Genomic DNA, 19,022 nt, shown 5'->3' with positions numbered 1-19,022 from the left:
TCCATGCATTAAACAGTCCTCTTACTGCTATCAGAGAGGATATAAAAAAGTTGATAGAAATGTGGCACCAGCAGTCCATATATTCTATATAGGACATATAGATCCCTCAGCAGTTTTTGATACATGTACACCGCTTTTAAAAGTTAGAGTATTTCTACAATTTATTTTGTACATTTGCAAAAAATGTGCATTTCAGGAAAGGTATTAAGCACATTTTTTCCAGTGATCTCAGCCTTCCATCATAAATGATTTAGATAATGCGATTGTCAGGAATGCCCAATACTGTGAGTGGGACTGATCTCTGGGCCCATCACCAAATTAGGTAAGTTTTCTAAAATGTTCTTTAAAAACTAGAGAAGCAGGGCTGACATGCAAATGTGTAGATATTAGTAGTGATATGTCAAAGGTGGGCCACAGCGATATTAATGAGTAGAGTGACCACAGAAGACATCAACAGAAGGCACAGTATTTTCAAGGGTTTTTAGGGGCATCCTCACTTATGGAAGTAGTACTGGGGCCAAAAATATCTGCATTTTTGTTGTGATGGAGGGGGTTTCACCTGTGTCATTCCACCCTCTTGAGGTTTACATCCGTCTTATTTTGTAAATCTTCACAGACCATGCTGCATCTGCATTGCTGTCGCATGAAGTCCTCATGGCTTCCGACTGCCTAGACCAGCATCCTTTTGCAAAGTGGTTTCTTGTACCACATGAGCGGCATTGATGGTTGAGTTCTGAGCATCGGCAGCAGAGTCGATGAAAGCCTCTTGCGTTGGCACACGCAGTGGCACAGCAAATTTAAATTATATTGCACCAAAGCATGTATATTGTTTTGTATTGAAATTGCATTTACATAGCGCTTACTACCCCTGACAAGGCATCGAAGCGCTTTTTCGGTGAGTAGCAAGCTACCCCGGAACCCATAAAGGATTAGTGTTGAATTAGTATAGTGAAATATGAAAGTAATTTGAATGGTGGATATTAGTCAGTTATTTGGATTGAGAAGGATATCGATGGGATAGAAGAGGGAAAAAGGTTTGCATTTATATAGTGCTTGCTACCCCTTATGAGGTGTTGGAGTGCCTTTTTTGGAGAGTAGCACGCTACTCTGGAACCCATAAAGGATTAGTGGTGAATTAGCATAGTGAAATATGAAATTTGAGAAGTGGAAATGTTAGTCTGTTATTTTGATTGAAAAGGGATAGTGGAGGGATAGAAGAGAGAAGGATTTAGACTTTGTTTTTAGGTCATAGCAGTAGTAGGAAGCTTGGGATGAGTAAAAATGGATGTGGAAGGGAAGAATCAGAGGGAAGAGTTTAGAAAGGCTTGTTTTGGGGGATCCGTATAGTAAAAGAGGTGTCAGATGGTGCAAGGAAAGGTAGAGTAGGGGAGAGTCTAGAAAGGTCTATTTTTGGGGATCACAGTAGTGGTATGGGGTTTGACATAAAAGAGAGTGGATGTAGAGGATATATTGATAGAGGTAGAGGGTGAGAAATAGGGTAATGCATTGGAAAGAGTAGTAGAAAGAGGTTTGAGATGAGTCAGAGTTGAGGGAGAAGATATACGGAGAGAGCTATAGGGTGAGAAATAGGGTTGTGCATTGAATATGCTGCATTAGAATAAAGTAATAAATATATAGATCCACAAGTACATGGAACGTTTTTAAGATGCATAAAGGAAGTGTATGTAGATTAAATATATTGATAGAGGTATAGGGTGAGAAATAGGGTAGTGCATTGAATATGCTATTTTCCTGTTTTTGGGGAGGAAAGTAATAAATATATAGATTCAAATACATGGAAGGTATATAGATACAAAGGAAGAACGTATGTGTAGATTAAAGATGCATTTGGTAAACTCTGGTTTTCAAGTGTTGTAATAAAAAAAATGAAAATTATTCTACATATTTATACAAAGCAATACACATATATAGGAACATATCAATAGTGCAAATAAATGCTTATATACAGAGAGATAGGCTGTATATTTCTGTTTGCCTATGGTGCTTAAGTGGGGAAGAGCCAATTCTTGAGTAGTTTTCTGCAGATAAGGTGGTTGACGTTGGATCTTATGTTGGGTAGTGAAGAATTCCATATTTTTGCTGCTTGAACAGAGAAGGATGTGCCACCCATGGATTTTTTCTTGTATCTTGGGATTTTGAGGAGAGGTGCCACTCTAGAGCGGAGGTTCCTATGTTGAATGTGTTTTGTGATTTTATGATGACGAGCAGTCCCATTCCATGTATCGCTTTGTGGGTGAATTATGGTGTTTTATGTAGCAGACTCTGTTGCAAAGTGGTCCAATTTGCATTGGGTTCTTGGAAGCCCTTTCAGAGTCCACAGTTTAAAAGGTCAGTTGTAGTTTATTCAATGGCGGAGTTATTCGGTGGGGTTAATAAGGCTTGAAGACATGTCCTAAAACATGGTCCAGTGTTGCCACTGCACATAAACAGAGTGTTCGAAAATACGTAGTTATTAATACAGATACTTCAGGTTGTTAGAAGTATTAAGTAACCAGTGGATAGATTACATGGAGTCACCCTACAGTAAAGAAGAAAAATCCACAGACGACATATTAAGTGGCCAGTGAGTAATATGGCGAGTCACCTAGGAGAGCTATGCTGTCAACAACTTGATATACTATTTAAATTCCCCAGGAGTGACAGAGGTCAAATCGCCGGGGGGTATTGTGCTATGTAATGGGCCACTGTCTCTTTAAGCAGGTGCGCCAGGTGCAAACAAGGAAAATACAATCGATGTTCTGCAGCCAAAGCAGCCGCAAATGTGCAGCTACCTGCCCTAGGGCAACGCATTCAGTGAAACGTGAACCACCTGCTTTCAAGCTGCTCTGTTATTTCACAGTTCTAGAAGCCGTCACCTGCAGTTTAAAGAGGAAACATTGATTCCCCTGCAGGCAGGTGCATTGTATGTGCAGGTGAATGTCTGAGGCGTCTATAGAACCATAACTGCCTCTTCTAGAGGGCTACCCTTAAGTGGCACACTGGGCTAAAGGGGCTCCTTTGCCTCTTTTCCCTTCTCCATAATAGGGCACAGAGGCAAAGTGATTCCCTCATTTGCATGGGGCCTAGATACATGTGCGCCAGTGCCATCAGTATTACAGAAGGGGCCCCACAAAAGTCTGCAGCCCCTTCTGCAATACCAACTTGCCCCAGGGCACACAGAACAGGCATGTGCTTATGGGGCACAATGCATTATATGGCCCTTGGAGTTCACTGTGAAGCACCAAGCCAAAACACAGGAAGAAGTGTTAAGAAACCAGTGCATTTAATATAAGTAATCATCAAGGAATGACAGAAACAAAATCAACTAAAACACTGATGAATAACCAGAGAAGAATTGTAAAGCAAATGGAAAAATACTATTTGCAGTCATCCAAGAGTGACAGAAAGCCAATCCCTTCAGGCACTCTTAAGCAACTTTACTGCATATCCATTCACATCTAGCATTTTTAATTTCTATTCCCTCCTTTCGGGGTTTGTGGTCAATTACTTTTACATCAGTGTAACAATTGTAACTCCATTGCACGAAGGCTCCATTTTATTTTAGTACTGGATGATAGTACTTCGGCCACTTTTTAGTCATGCGCTATGTTTTTAATGTGTGCCAAGGAAGGGTTTGTGGGTAGCCGAGAATGCGTCTTCTCAGGTGACGGGAATATCAGCCATATATATTATGTGCTCTTATTTTCCCCTGTGGACGATGGAACATTCAAATGAGGCTAGGTGGAGCAGCCACGTACTGAATGGACTCATTAGCTTTATTTGGACCGATATGCACTGGTAAACTTGAAACGTTCAAAGGTTGGGTCGATGCTGAAAATGGGTAGTGAGAGCAATAGTGGCACCTTCAAAGTCTATGTCATTTGTGATTCTTGGAAGGTTTGCTAGAATAACCTACACCTGTGACCTCTCACTGCACATACTGTTTTCCTTAAATACTACGATGTCCATGCCTTGGAGCAGCTATCAGCCAAAAACGCACATCTTGCGGATCCCATTGTAGAAGCTTGAACTGGAGGTAGACATTGCTGCAGCACTATCTGCTTGAAGCGAGTGAGGGCCACTCCTTATGATGAACGGTGTCACCACACACTGATGAAGACAATAAGTATTGGCTCAACTTGGAGTTCTGTATCATGAGCCCATTTTATGGTTGATCCTGCACAGGACCAAGCCTGCCCCACTCTTCCTTATCCACCCAAACTAGATTCACCTGCGGCACTCATAAGGTTACATTTTCCAACGTATACAGACCATCTCTCCTTCAATTCCGCTTTGTGATGACAGAAGCGATAGCCTGTATGTTGTACTCTGTTCAGGGTGGTAACAGGTAACATAGGCCCTCGAGTTAAGACGTAACTGCCTGAAATGTGTGTGATCTGCAGGTACCTGGTTCATCCTTATGCATCATAAATGAAGGAGCACAACAGAGACTGGTAATAGTAACATCTATTAGCTACAGAGCAAAGAAATGCAAGACTGCAGTAGCATGGAGTACACAAAAGCAATCCATATAATTATGGTAGATTAATCCTCTTCGACAGCCAACCCCCAAGACCTTTCATCATATGTATATTGACAAGCAGAGCACTCCTGAAACTCCTCAGCCTTACGAGGACCTGTACAGCCTTTATATCCATTATCCCGTTGGGAGAGGAAGCCTTACAGTTCCATGACTAGAACTTGGAAGTGTGAACACAGCCATCCCTGACATTTTAGGTGTAAATTAGTTCCATGATGAACAATGCAGGTCAACAGTTGAGTGAGATACCAGGCAGAAAATTGCTGCCTTGTGTTTTCAATATCCTAGACTAGAGTTTCTTAAGTGGTGGTTCAGGGTCCCCTGGGGGTCGGCAAAGCCTACTCGGGAGTGGGGTCCACGAGTGCTTAGAAAATAAATGTATAAAGTGTACATAAATAAAGAAACAAAATGTAGAAATGTAATTTTTAAAACATTCTGTAAATGTGAAGGAATTTGAAACCGGAAGCTAAAGTTAGTTTGTATACTCAGATTGATTCATGGGAGCAGTGCAAGTGAATTAAAGAGAATATAGTATGGACCATGAGTGGCCTCAACTGAATTTAGAAAAGCTCCAAACATTCCATTAAAAATTGATGATTGCTTTTTTATTTTTCAATGTATATTTTTACCGTCAAAATTATCGTAAATGCGGAGGACGCAGTACCCGGCTTTCAGTAATTATCAGTGCAGGTCTCTGAATTCAAATAATGGTGAGAGTCATTGTGTTCCACTAATGATTAAGTGGAGTCCACACAGATGTGAAAGGGTTAAGAACCAAAAGAAAGGCTTATCAGCCATTGGGGCTTGGACGAGTTCCAATCTAAGCAAAGGGTATGCAAGAGGTACACAGGGAGAGGTCAAAGGAAAAGACAAAATCAGCTATCAACACTTCAATGGCTCCGAAACTAGAATAAATCAATTACCTTCATACTGCAAAGTGTGATGGTATTTAATTTACTGGATAATATTCCTGGAGTATTTTTTAATATCTTTATTTTATTATTGAAAAAGATCCAAAGAGATATTAATTGTAGAATGGTGTGCCAGTGATTGTACTAAACATCTCCATCCCCACTTTTGCACTCACGTGGAGGTGATGGTCCTGAAACGCTCCTGTCCTGCTGTGTCCCAGATCTGCAGCTTCACTCTCTCCCCGTTGATCACCAGCGTCCGGATCTTAAAGTCCACTCCAATGGTCGTGATGTAGCTCCCTGCAGAGAGAGATGGGGTCATCGTCAGGAACAAATGCACTACAGACAGTTTAAGTCAAGAGGGTATCAAATCTTCTTGCATCCTCCAGAAAATACCTCTACCACCACACAGTACCCAGAGAAACACACAATGTAAGGAAATAACATGATTTCCTTATTTTATAAGTTAATTAAGATGAAGATACAATTCATTAAATTCAAAAGGCAAATTAATTTTTATTGGCATTTCCTAATGCAAAGCGACAACCAATCAAGAGTGCTGAAAATATCACCCATTTATTTACATAGAGGCCCGCCTTTGATTAGGAGATAAGGGAGTGTCTGTCTTGCATGTGATAAAATAAAAATTATCTAATTAGTCAAACAAGAACCGCCTAAGAAATGCAACAATTATTACTAATTGCAGAACTCATTAAATCGTTGTTGCCGCTGAAAGCAAGCGAGGAGCTACGTCGAGGCCTGCACAGGCTCGTTGCATGTATCTGTACTGCATTCACACTGTGTTCTTGCAGAACGCGTCAAAAACTGATGCATGTTATTAGGAGCCGCCATGTTTTTAAAAGGTTGCTTGGTGAAGACTCCTACAGGTGGTTATGGTCACTGGTGTCAATATTGAAGTAATAATAGCCATGGGAAAAATATGCATATTGAAAAAGAGAATAGGCGGAGATAGTCTCAAAGTCCGACACAATCCACTGGTAAAGATGAGGGAAGCCTGACTACAGCAGAAAATGAGGCTGAAGAGGAGGGAAATAATTAGAATTCAGCGCAGAGATCACGAGGAAAGAATGAGAGAGAAAACACAAACAAACAGATGTTTCAGTACAAAACAGAGGAAAGTTAAGCTAATCAAGGGACAGTAACGCCCAGGTGTTTGATCAGGAGGTGGACTTTTAGAAAACGCACGAAAAAGGGCAATCATGGCGTCAGTCTTGTTTGGGTAAGAAAGGCATTCTAGTTGTTAGTAGTGCTTCCTGAGGAGGTTCTGACATGTGTTGTTCCCCTTAAAATGGGGAATTGCTAATCTCAGGTTTCCTTTGCTTGTGAGTTTCCAAGAGCCACCAGTGGATGAGCTTTTAGGGACACCCTTGTTATGTTAGCCGTGCTATCGAAGAAACATCTTGCTTCCCATGGAAGCCTTTGAAGAGAGGAGAGCAGGGAGTTGTGTGGTCATGCTGGTGGTTTTTCACAGCTAAGTTGATTGCAGCAGGTACCACTGCTCTAAATGGTGTCACAAATGTTTTGGGGTGGTGGCTTTAGGGTTCATTTCCATAGTTCATATAAGAAAGTACCAGCGATAGGTCTGCAGTTTTAAGATATTCTGGGATGAATGGTGTACATTTAGTGAGCTTTAGGGTGCTTCTGGGTGGCTTTTTGACACAAGACTTCAAGTTTCAGTTCTTGACTAGAATAAAGCCTAACGATTAACCAAGTAGAGGTTTGGAATTGAAGCAACTTTTGTGTGGGAAATTAAACTAAACAACGTTCTTCTGTATTTTCTTGTTGGGTAAATGGAAGAGGAATTCGTTTGCAAAAGTCAGCTCCTTCTCTGGTATTGGATTTTCGCAAAGCAATATAGCAAGATTTTTGGGTGTATAGCGTAACAGAATCAGACGCAAGTTCAGCACTGTCTGCTTATGGTATTAAGTTAATGCCCAGAGTGGGGCATTAAAAAACCATGAAAAGACTATAATTCACCCTCAAACACTGAGGGACTCTGGAGTACAGTGGAGCGTTCTTGTTGAGACTTTATTTACCTTTACACATATTTGGTTTGTGGTAGTAATGAAGACGTTTAGGGACATTTTCTTCCACAGCCATTCTTTCACTTAATATCTTTTTCAAATGGACTCTCTGTGCTGCTGCCTGTATGAATAAGCTTTGGCAAAGCCAATGAGTATTGCCTATTTGAGATCTATGGGCTTTGACAACGCCTTTTAGCCATTTTGTAGAGCAGCATGGCTGCTGTGCAGCAAGGCTAAAAGTTACATTTTTAAAAAAGTGCTAGAAAAGTTTTTTTTAAAAATGATTATTATTTTAACCTAGGTGGAAGCTAAATATAGTTTGTTTTTGCTGCTGTTACCGTTCTATTCTGGTTTTTACATTAGTTCTGCTCTATTCATTTTTTGATACCTTCTGCAACTTCGACCACACACCCCTAAAAATATCACTGACAGCCAAAGCCACCCTTTATGACATTTTAACATGCTCTGGTCAGAGAAGGGCAAAGGTTAAATGAGACGCAAAATACATTCGTTGCCATTTTTTTGCAATACCTCAAAAGCATAAACCTAATTCATGTCAAACTACCAAGACAATGTACCTTCACCAACATGCCTGAATATTGGAAATTCAGATGTGTTGGCCGTTATGCGGTTCTAAAACACTGGTAGTTCATGTTCCTTATTGTATTTGGTCTTAAACATAAAAATATGTTTACCCTGTTAAACAAATATTCTTGAATTGTTTCTTTTAAATCAACTCGAAAATGTTTTTATAAAGTTTTTAATAACATCTAAATAATGTATATTTATATGGAGACTTTTTTCTGTATAGGAGTGTAAAATTCAGTGATAAAATTAAGTTTGTCCTATGGAAACTTAAAACAAGCATTTACAATGCAACGGTTTCGCCTTTGTAAAAGTTAGAGCTATTGGCATTGTAAATGACAATTTTTTTATTTATGTGTTGGTTTTGAAAACTGATAAATAAATGGCATTGTCATTTACAATGCCAATAGCTTAATCTCTTGCAAGACCCTAGACGTACAGTGCACAATATTATCTCTGCATCGCTGATCAGCCAGAGGTTCGCGTAATATCACTAACTGCAGTCAGAAGTTCACATTTGTCATATACAAGAGTCATATGGAGAATAAAAAATACAGAAATACACCCATATTAGTCAAATGTTCTAAGGGATGCAAGATGAAGTAACACACATGAACACAGTGATTAAAGAATATATTGTGAGCGGTTCTCTCTGAGCTCCAACTCTTCGCCATCCCTGGACCTTTCTCAGAGAGACTGTCCATTGAACAAGAAAGGATGACTACGCCACGAGTGTCTTCAAACAAGTTCTAAATCCTAATCCAAAATTAAAAAAACCTAGTGGGACATTTTAAAAGTATCATGGTCTCTGGCACAACAGGCAATCCAGTACTAAAACTGAGTAATGTACTGTTTATCCATTCTAAGAAAAAACATCTATCTGATTTACCCAAAAACCTATGTCCCCCAGATAATGAGGACAATAAAAACTTGCCCTTGATTACATAAACACCACTTTTGGGGGATTTGAAAGAAGTAAACCAGCTGTTCCAGTGAGTGCTCAATGCGGACATGTATTATATATTGAACTGCAGAAGTCGGATCATGTCTTAGAGGCAAGTAGGCATATGCTTTTAGTAACGGTGCACTCAAATGTTATGTATAACATTTAAGATCCTGCATGGCCTGGCTCCACAGTACTTGAATGAGAAGGTGGTTTCTTATATTCCACAAAGCTCTCTTGCCTGTCACTATTTTAAGTAACTATCCATGGACAGCAGTTACCCGTGTTCACTGGGATCCTTTTCATATAGCAAATCGACAAAGGAGGAAAGGGACTATGCTATCATCAAGAGATTTTAAATTAAACTTGAAGACCTTTAATTTAACTTTAAGGTTGGCAAGGAGGCAGTGAGGGGGTTTAGTGGCAGTTCAGCACCTACAGCGAATGTAGTTGTGTAGTATGCTGAATAGTTCTATAGATTCTGACTGTGAGAGAGCCCAAATGAGTGACAGCGTGAGTGAGAATGTGTGCGTGTGTGTCTGGGTGCAGTGTGCGTGCATGTACATATGGGGGAACTTAATACTTTCCAACATCCATTCGGAAGCCATATATGCCCATCTTCAGCCACCCTGAACTCCCAAGTTACTGCTGCCAACTGTTAGTGGGCCAAGGGACACCGATTTTGTGTTTTGTGACAAAAGAACCAGAAATTGTGATTGATGCCCAACAAACGCCTTTTTAACCAGAAGTTCTGATGGCCACAGATCCTAGCGTGCCCACCTGGACCCAACACCCACTCGAGGCTCATAATGGCCAGAAAATGCGGTCTGGCTGGCTCTGGCTTCTCAAGCAAGCTGCAGGTCAGCTGGGACCAGTATATCAAACTCCTGCAGTTCAAGAACCACTTGTCAATAGGGAAATGAGGAGTTCCCAGGCATCACCCCCAGCTCCATCAATCCACTCATAACTGTGATTCACAGCTACTCTCCATTCACAATGTATATAAGAAAGGGGACCTAAGTGACAGTGAGTAGCGGAACTGTCCCTGGAGTACACAGGAAGCAAGCAGAAAGGGGTGAGGAAACAAACAGGAATTATGTAGGAGGGCAGGATAGATAGACTATCATCCTTTTCAAAAGGGCAAGACAAGTCCCGATCTTTTAGCCAAAAATGTTAACATCAAAGCTATTTTTTATTTAATCCTGGCGAACGTAAATGGCTCTCAACCATTCTTCTCAATCACAGCTCATGGATCCATCTTACATCCTCACACTTTTCGCCAAGGGCCTTCAGTGGAGCAGCGCAAATGGATACTTCAGGCCGCAGTGCACCTATCCTGGACAATCAGACTTTATAAAACAAGAGACCGATTTGGTGCCACTCACCCATGCCACTTCTGGAACTTACCTGGCACAAGAGGGTGCAAACTGAGTGCTCATTTGGCAAAGGCTTCCACACGTAAAACTGAACTACTACTTAGGGGATATTAATCAAAGCTAATTACCTGGCTAACAAGGTCTTAGAGAAAACAATCTGCATAGGATGAACTAAGGTAATGACCACTCAGAACACCTAGAAAACAACAAAGTCCTTTGCCATACCTAGCCCTGCACATGACCCACTACAAAGGTCTTTAGCAGGATCAGTCTACTCATTTTACATTTAGATCAACACAAGCTATTATCGAGTTGATTGCCTTCAAATCGTCTCAATTCTCTGATAACCAATTGACCTTACTCACCCAGTCCATGAAAATCTCAAAACTGTACGAAAAGTGCACTCAGATTAAGAAAGAGCTGTGGTGCTATACTAAATGGTAGATGGTGTTATACAGTTGGGCACCAGGAAGAAAACAAAAGGGATGCAGTGCATCTCGCCCCACGGTTACAATGTCTACACATGTTTCACCAACAGCATGTTTATATGCCCGTGTAGGAAGGAAAGTAGGACTACAACGTCTGATCTCTTTATTGTTCTGGGCCGTCGCAATTGTGACAATGCTGGCCTCTAGCCCTCTTTCTCACATCTGAACTGAATGTGGCACTAAATCGTATTTTTTCCCCACATTTACAACCATTGCAGAGCATAACCTCTAAGCTTCTAAGTGCCCCATTACACAGACTACAGAGCCTTGCCTCTGTGCTGACCATTGTTCCCATACACCAATTACACAACCGGACCTTACACTCCCCCTTACGGTGACTACAGGGCCTGGCCTCAAAGTGTTCCTGCCCCTTTCACAGATTACAGACCTTGGCTTCTGTGCTTCCCACTGCCCCGTACCATGGACTACAGAGATGGACCTCTGTTCTTCCGACTGCCCCCTTACACCAACTACACGGCCTGGCCTCTATGCTTCCGACAGCCCACCCCGACTACAAAGTCTGGCCTCTGTGCTGACCACTGCCCCTTACTCTGGCCACAGAGCTGGGCCTCTAAGCTTCATACAGCTGCATTAAACAGACTAAAGAGATGGTCCTCTACGGTTGTTACTTCCCCTAATGCTAATTACAGAACCGGGGCTCTGTACTGCCAACTGCTCCCTTGCACCAACCGCGGAGCTGGGTCTTTTTGCTTGATACTGCTGCCTTGGACCCACAAGAGCCTGGCCTTTAGGACTTACACAAATCCCACTGCCCACTTAAACCAGTTACAGAGTCTGGCCTCTGTGCTTTGTAACGCCCAGCTACTCTCACTGCACACCATATCCTTTTCCATGCCTCGGACAGCCGACCGTCCGACGTCTTATACTCTAGCACTACCAGATGGGCCATCTTGAAGGTGCCAGAGTTTTTTGGTCACATGGGCTGTGACAGAACGAAAAACAAGCACGTACGGGGACGGGGACACGAACAGCGGGGGCGGGGACATGGGGACACGAACAGCGGGGGGACATGGGGACACGAACAGCGGGGGGGGGGGGGGAAACACGACCTTACCCTACGTATCACCAGCACTATTCAGAAAGTAAATAAACAAGCATTTACAAAATGGAACGGGCATACGGACGGGAGGGGGGGCGGGCAGGAATGTGGGGGGGGGGGACGGGAAAGGAACGGACAGCGGGAGGGGGGACAGGAAAGGAACCACTCACCTGGACTTTCTCGGCCGGCGGTCGGCCGCCAAATGGCCCAAACAACCTCGACGAGCCAAAAAAAAAGCCCCGCCCACCGCCGCATGACGTGGCCAAAAGAGAAAAATTCTCGGGAACGCCCCCGAATGTGGTCCGGCCTTGACGGACAGATCCGGCACCCAAAGGCTAGCCTCCATTTATGGAGCTAGCCAATGGGAGCCGGGGGACGTTCCCGAAGTCCTTATTGTAAACAAAGGATTTCGCCTGCGCCGAAAAGCTGCGCAGAGCGCAGCCTTCGGCTGGCGAAACCCAAAAAAGTAAAGGGGAAAATAAAGGTCCCTGAGCAACAGTTAGTCCATTCCAAATTCCAACAATGTTTACTAAACACATCACACAACAAACGCCAATCACCTATCAGACTCCACAGCCAAACCACATTACCACCATCAAACAAAAATGCAGATACACAAAAGGCAAGAGACTCTTATAGCGGAGTTTTTTCAAACACACACGAACATGTTTTAACCAATCCTAACCATAAATTCACTATATTCACCATGAAGGTGGCACAGCAGCTGTGTAGTTATGGTTAGGTCTGAATTTCATTTGAAAAATGATTTTTGTTTTCTTAAAAGCTTTGGTGCCATTCAACAAATATGTAGAAAAAAATGTGGTAATACAATTTGGGTTTGGCATGGCAAGTTTAGTAAGGGGGTAGGGCAGTTAAAAAGTGACGTTTCACATTTTCATTACCTCACAAATATTTGCTCTCTGAGGCAGAAAAAAATTGGCAAAAGGAACTAAACCAAACTTGGCGAGATGGTAATACTTTACTCAAGGAAGATCCTTTGCTTGGTTTACCTTAAATTCCTTCAGCAGTTTGATAACATTTGTTTTTAAAACATGTGCGCTTTAAAGAGTTAAATTATAGCACTACCCAGACCGTTAATTTGCAGAGTTCTGAGAACCCGGGTTCATGGACCTTTGCAGACCCAAAATAGATACTCAAAGCTGACTGGACCTAAGAGCCTTTTCTCCCTTCATTTTTTTTTTTGTCTGTGAACCCAAAGTTTCATCCACTAAACTGTAGCTCTAAGATTTGCTGGCCTCAAATTCATGAAAAAATGATGCCGCCATTACAGCATATGAGAACTCATTCCCTGCGTCTTTGGGGGGAAAAGAATGAAAGTGCACATAAGGGGTTAGAGAGTGTACACCATGACCCTAAGGCTCATGTGGGGACCCAAAAGGGGACCCCCATGAATAAAAAATAAAAAATGCAGATTTTTATATGGGCTTTATGAACCCCGGGACTGGGTTTACAGCGCTCCACCCACCCTCCTGTGATGTGCCAATCCTGGCTAGGGGGTGACAGACCTTGTACCAGCTTCAAGGGCAGGGGGGCACGAACCCCTTGGCAAGCCTCATGGGACATATGCTGGCCCTTTCTTGGGCTCCTCAAATTCTAAACCATGTCCATAGACACCAAGGGAGGTCCAACATATGTCCACGCAGCTTGCTGCGGGCATACCGTCCACAGTCACATAGCTTGCTGCGGATTCCCAAACCATACAATAGGGTCTGTGAACTCTAAAAGAGTTATAAGGATAAACAAGCATTGGAAATGCAATAGGTCTCGCAGCATTAGAGTTAGTGCATTTAGAATTGTTTATGGGTTTTTTGTTGTAAATCTTTTGCATTTTTATTTTTTGTAGCCAATGCTAAAGAATTACAAATCAAAAAAGCAATAAACATTTGTAAAAGCTTTAACTAAAAATCCTGTGAGACCTATTGCACTGTGTGAGGGTGAGGTGTTGAGGGTGAGTGAGGGTGGGGGTGAGTGAGGAGTTGAGTGTGAGTGAGGTGTTGAGGGTGAGTGAGGTGTTGAGGGTGAGTGAGAGTGAGAGTGAGTGAGGGTGAGGGTGAGGGAGGGTTATTGTGAGTTAGGGTGAGGGGTTGAGGGTGGGTGAGGGTGAGGTGTTGAGGGTGAGTGAGGATGAGTGAGGGTGAGTGAGGGGTTGAGGGTGAGTGAGGGTGAGTGAGGGTGAGTGAGGGTGACTGAGGGTGAGTGAGGGTGACTGAGTGTGAGTGAGAGTGACTGAGTGTGAGTGAGTGTGAGTGAGGGTGAGTGAGTTATGAGACGCCTCACGCCTGTATCATAGTGAGGTGCAAAAGGAGACGCACGGTGCGAGAACCTTACAAATATGAAAAGCTTGCAGCATGCCAGATGCTAGGATGCGCGGGCGTGTGTGAGATACAGGTACACGTGCGAGAAGCCCTGATGTGGAGCGGGAAATGCACAATGATGAGCATAGTTCGATATACAGAACGAGGTGGCTGTGTGTGGGTGGTACTCAGAAGTGTGGTGTTTGCGATGAACACAGCACGAGAGCCCGAGGGAGATACTTGAAAACTGTGAGAAACATTTCCAAGCGAGTACACCGCACGAGGTCACAAAAGAGCAGTGCATGAGATGCTCACAACACAAGCACAACAAACTCAAGTATGTGGGAGACAAACACATGAAGCATTTTGTATGTAATGCGTGGGGCTCCTCACACACGGGAAGGTGGAGAAGGAATAGAAACACAGAAGTGTGAGGTGGGAAAAGATCGTTTAACATGGGAAACTGGTGTGAGGTGCCAACAAACGAGCCCTGTGTGTGATTTTACCACACAGGGTAACCCTGGTGTGAGAATACGAGCGTGTACAGTGCGTGTGAACCGCTCAGAGCGCGAGAGGCTCACACACACGGGTGTGAGATAGACGCCGAGTATGGGCGAGTCTGACGCTCTCGAGACGCCTGGTGTGTGCCTGTGATGCCCCTGTAAAGCGCTCTGACACCTTGGATAATATTCGCGCTATATAAAATCGCATTAAATAAAATAAATGAAAAAAATAACATGGAAGATGCTCACAGACGCAGGAATAGTGTGAGATACTCGGAAACATAAGCGTGTTGTGTGTGACTCTCAAAAACAAAGTGTGTGAGGTGAACACCGGTACCATGCCTGTACGAGATTCAGGGTGCGTGAGATATACTCAAACACGTGGCGCCCGGTGCGTGAAATGTGTAGAGCTGCGACAAGCATTGTGTAGAGCTGCGACAAGCATAGTGCGTGCGACGCTCACAGGCAGGAGAACCGAGCTGCCCAGCCCACCCCCTCCCCCAGGTAGAGACTGAGGCCGGAGTCGTACACAGAAGCCGAATGCACGTGCGACACAACTGCAAAGACCACGAACAGTACTAGGGTCTTATGGAGAAATAACCCCCTGGGGACTGTAACTGGTAGTCAGACCGTGGGAGTTGCACCGATTTTATGGTATACGCCAAAATAATGCAGTTTAATAGGGCATTCTCGAAATCATGTACTCCTCCTGCCTAGACGTGTAGCCATATGCGATAGTTCTTGTATTGAAGGTGCAAAATGCGTTGTACGAGGCAAATAGAAAAGAATAAAAACAATAAGGTTCGGAGGTGGTAATACACGTTTAATCTCATTTCCATACAACACAAGGGCTTCTGTATAAATATGCTCAGATTCAAGCCATATGCGATAGTTCTTGTATTGAAGGTGCAAAATGCGTTGTACGAGGCAAATAGAAAAGAATAAAAACAATAAGGTTCGGAGGTGGTAATACACGTTTAATCTCATTTCCATACAACACAAGGGCTTCTGTATAAATATGCTCAGATTCAAGCCATATGCGATAGTTCTTGTATTGAAGGTGCAAAATGCGTTGTACGAGGCAAATAGAAAAGAATAAAAACAATAAGGTTCGGAGGTGGTAATACACGTTTAATCTCATTTCCATACAACACAAGGGCTTCTGTATAAATATGCTCAGATTCAAAAAAACATTTGTGTACGCGAAATGAGTGTCATTTCTCCCACCGAAGCCTAACAAATACTGCAGGAATAAAATATATCAAGCGTGTACAAACAGAGGAATCCGGGGTGAGGCGTTCAGGCTGGCTACTTGCATATCTCGTTCGAAGCAACAAAAGACTTGCGCTTCGTGTTGCCGCCACCCGTGGTGACTGGAAAGCCATTTTAAGTGAGCGAGAAGGAAGGCGAAAGATAATGGCCGATGCACAGGCTTCAAAGCGTGAGGCGGCTTTCTCTGCAGTGCTGACTCAGGGGAGGGGGCGGAGCGGGGCAGAGCGGCATGTGGGTGTGAAGAAGCCGGGCCTTTGAAGTGAAGCTAAGCTTCACTTCAAAGGTGTCGGAGGAATGCGGGCGGCTGTGCACGCGCTTTTAAGCTCAATGCACATGCGCATTGAGCTTAAAAGTCACGGGCACTGCAAGGAATCGCCACGATTCCTTGCAAGTTAGATAAAGAGTCGATGAGCCCCTATAGTCTCGCTTGCTCGATGCGCATGCGCATCGACAGGCGAGACCTAAAAAACACACACAACACAGATGGAGTTGGCAATACGTGGCCATGTGCAGAAAGGGTTGTCAGCCCCTGGCCATATGCAGCAGGAGTTGTCCACCTGCAGAAGGATGATGGCCGGACCCTACGGCTAAACCCTCGTGGGCATGGCCAACCTGCGGCATGTTGGTTTCCAGGCCCTTCAGGTTAACCACTCTGTGCATGGCCTTTAGCCATGCATAACGAGGATGGACTGTCTGTGCTTGGTTGGAAAGCTACTGGATGTGGTATATGCTCAAAAACTTAGGGTCAGATATATCAAAGGGATTTACCTATTTTGTGTTAATGAGAAAATATGTTTGTACATTTGTCCCCAAAATCAATTGAAAAACCAAAGGTCAAAGTGAAAAAATGGGTAGTGTAATAAAGACACAAATCAACCTCAGGTCCAGTCAGGTTGGTTTGTAAAACCTTAGCATAGTCCTAGGTAGCTGGGGCTCAGAGAAGTCAGGCTTCATCAAAGGAACAAGTATAAAGTATTTAACAGTACCAAAATCATTAAATAAGAAGAAAACTTAACACAATAAAAATCCAACACCAATTTATAAAAATAGGTTGTATGTCCACAAGAGACACTAACTCACAGGCCCTCGGTAACCCTGGTACCAAATACTAGGGACCCATAAGTAAATTAACATATGCTAATTGTGGGTGAGCCAAACAAACATACATTTTTAAGGGTCAGAGTACTGGCACACAGGCCTGGTTGGCAGGAGTCAGTGCAATTTCAGAGTAGAAAAAAACCAGAAGCATCAGTCCAAATACGTGGGGGTGATCATGCAAAAAGAGGTCATTCCTTACAAATCACCAATATATAGCTCCTAAAAGCACAATGTAATTGAATAACACCACATTAAAAAAAAGGAATAGTATTCATAGTGGTCTCTTTCATGGTGTTAAGGTTTATGAGATAAAATTGTAATTTCATTAGTATAGAGCTTACTACCCCGGACGAGGCGTCAAAGAACTTTTTCAGTGAGTAGCATATAATCTCATCTGTAACTTTTACAATATTTGTAATTTCATCTCCACAATCAAGGGTGAGATTACGGGCACTGCATCGGGTGTGCAAATTATGGATAACCTTTATTTTTTCAGTGAATATACATATATTTATGTCATGTGAGAGAAAATAAATTAGGCCCCATAATTCATGCTATTAGAGACACTATTATAAAACACACATTATTACTACAATGCAAAGGTCAAATGCCAGATTACCACAGTACAGAGGAATGGAAGGAAAATGCACTGTTGACAGACCCACAGATTGAAATTTACAATAACTTTCAACAGACAATAAGCCTCAATGGCCAGTGGAAATATACACTCTGCAAATCGCCTTATGTACATGCAGATGAACAGAGTAACATGATAATTATTAACACTGTTCCACGTGGGAAGTGGCCATTACTCACAAGAGGCGTTTTTCCAATACACTTGTTCCAAAAAACATGCTTCATAGACTCATTTATTCAAAGAGGGGAAATCAGAGTGGATGGTGTCTGATTTTTCCTGTCCTCTATAGCAGTACTGCTTTCAGACGTAAACTTCTGTACAGAACGTGGCCACTGCCCTCTCTGTAAACTAGGCTTCTCCAACGAGTAGCTCCTGAGCTACCTGAAAGTAGCTCTCCAGTGTTTAGCCCATTCTACTAAGTTAGACGCTTTTGCTTGGTTGAATAAATAAATGTATCCCAAAATAGAAAACCGCGTATTTGAGATTAAATCATAAACTGATGTTCATAGAAAAATGGATTTCCCAAAAAGATTTAAAGCGGATATCTCAGTGATAAATCCAAATTGAAAAAACCTTTTTAGATTACGACTGGCAACCATTCCTGATGCACTGCGAGTAATCTTGCATGGGTTGGCCACTAATGTAATCTTGTCCGATGTGGTCACTATTACAACACTAATATTAGTAGAGTGGGATGATCTTAATTAAACATGAACGGCTCTTATTACAGAAAGGGTTGGGTGACCACTGCTGTAAACATTCAACCCTAGATGCCTCTGAATGTCCTTCTTTTATAGAGATGGCGGTTGCTCCTGGGTCTCCAATAACTATATATTTAGTGTACACAGGCACATATGATCCACAATGTCAATATAAGGACCCCCTGTTACTAATAATTGTTCCCAGGGCAGGGAAAATATTATTGTTCAAGAATAATTCCCCAGGCAACAATTGGTCTGATAAATATACGAGACCATTATTCTCCCACGGTAGGAAAAGACTCAGTGTACCACAAGTCTCATTAAAAATTCATTTTATTTGTACAAAATCATTTTTTAAAACTACAAGAGATTCTATTATTCTGTTTGAATCAACATACTATAGACAATAACATCACAAAAGTCAACAACAGGTTAAAAAGAGATTTGTTTTTCCAATACCTCATACAACAGGAAAACTTGTATGTCCTATAAAAATGGTCGATATAGGAAAGACTGTATGATCAATCACAGGATTAACTACATGCAAA

General features: G+C 42.6%; 1 protein-coding gene across 1 annotated transcript in view; it reads right to left on the bottom strand.

The window, feature by feature from the left end:
• LOC144768884 (ras-related protein Rab-35-like) overlaps positions 1-19,022 on the bottom strand; it is a 178,491-nt gene that overhangs the window by 19,645 nt on the left and 139,824 nt on the right. The window contains exon 3 of the mRNA XM_078652896.1: positions 5,628-5,751. Coding sequence (XP_078509022.1) covers positions 5,628-5,751 — 124 coding nt within the window. The remainder of the gene's footprint in view (positions 1-5,627; positions 5,752-19,022) is intronic.

Source organism: Lissotriton helveticus, chromosome 7 (assembly GCF_964261635.1).
Source record: "Lissotriton helveticus chromosome 7, aLisHel1.1, whole genome shotgun sequence".
NCBI lineage: Eukaryota > Metazoa > Chordata > Amphibia > Caudata > Salamandridae > Lissotriton > Lissotriton helveticus.
Note: the sequence above shows the minus strand (reverse complement) of the source record. Positions and strands in the feature narration are given on the sequence as shown.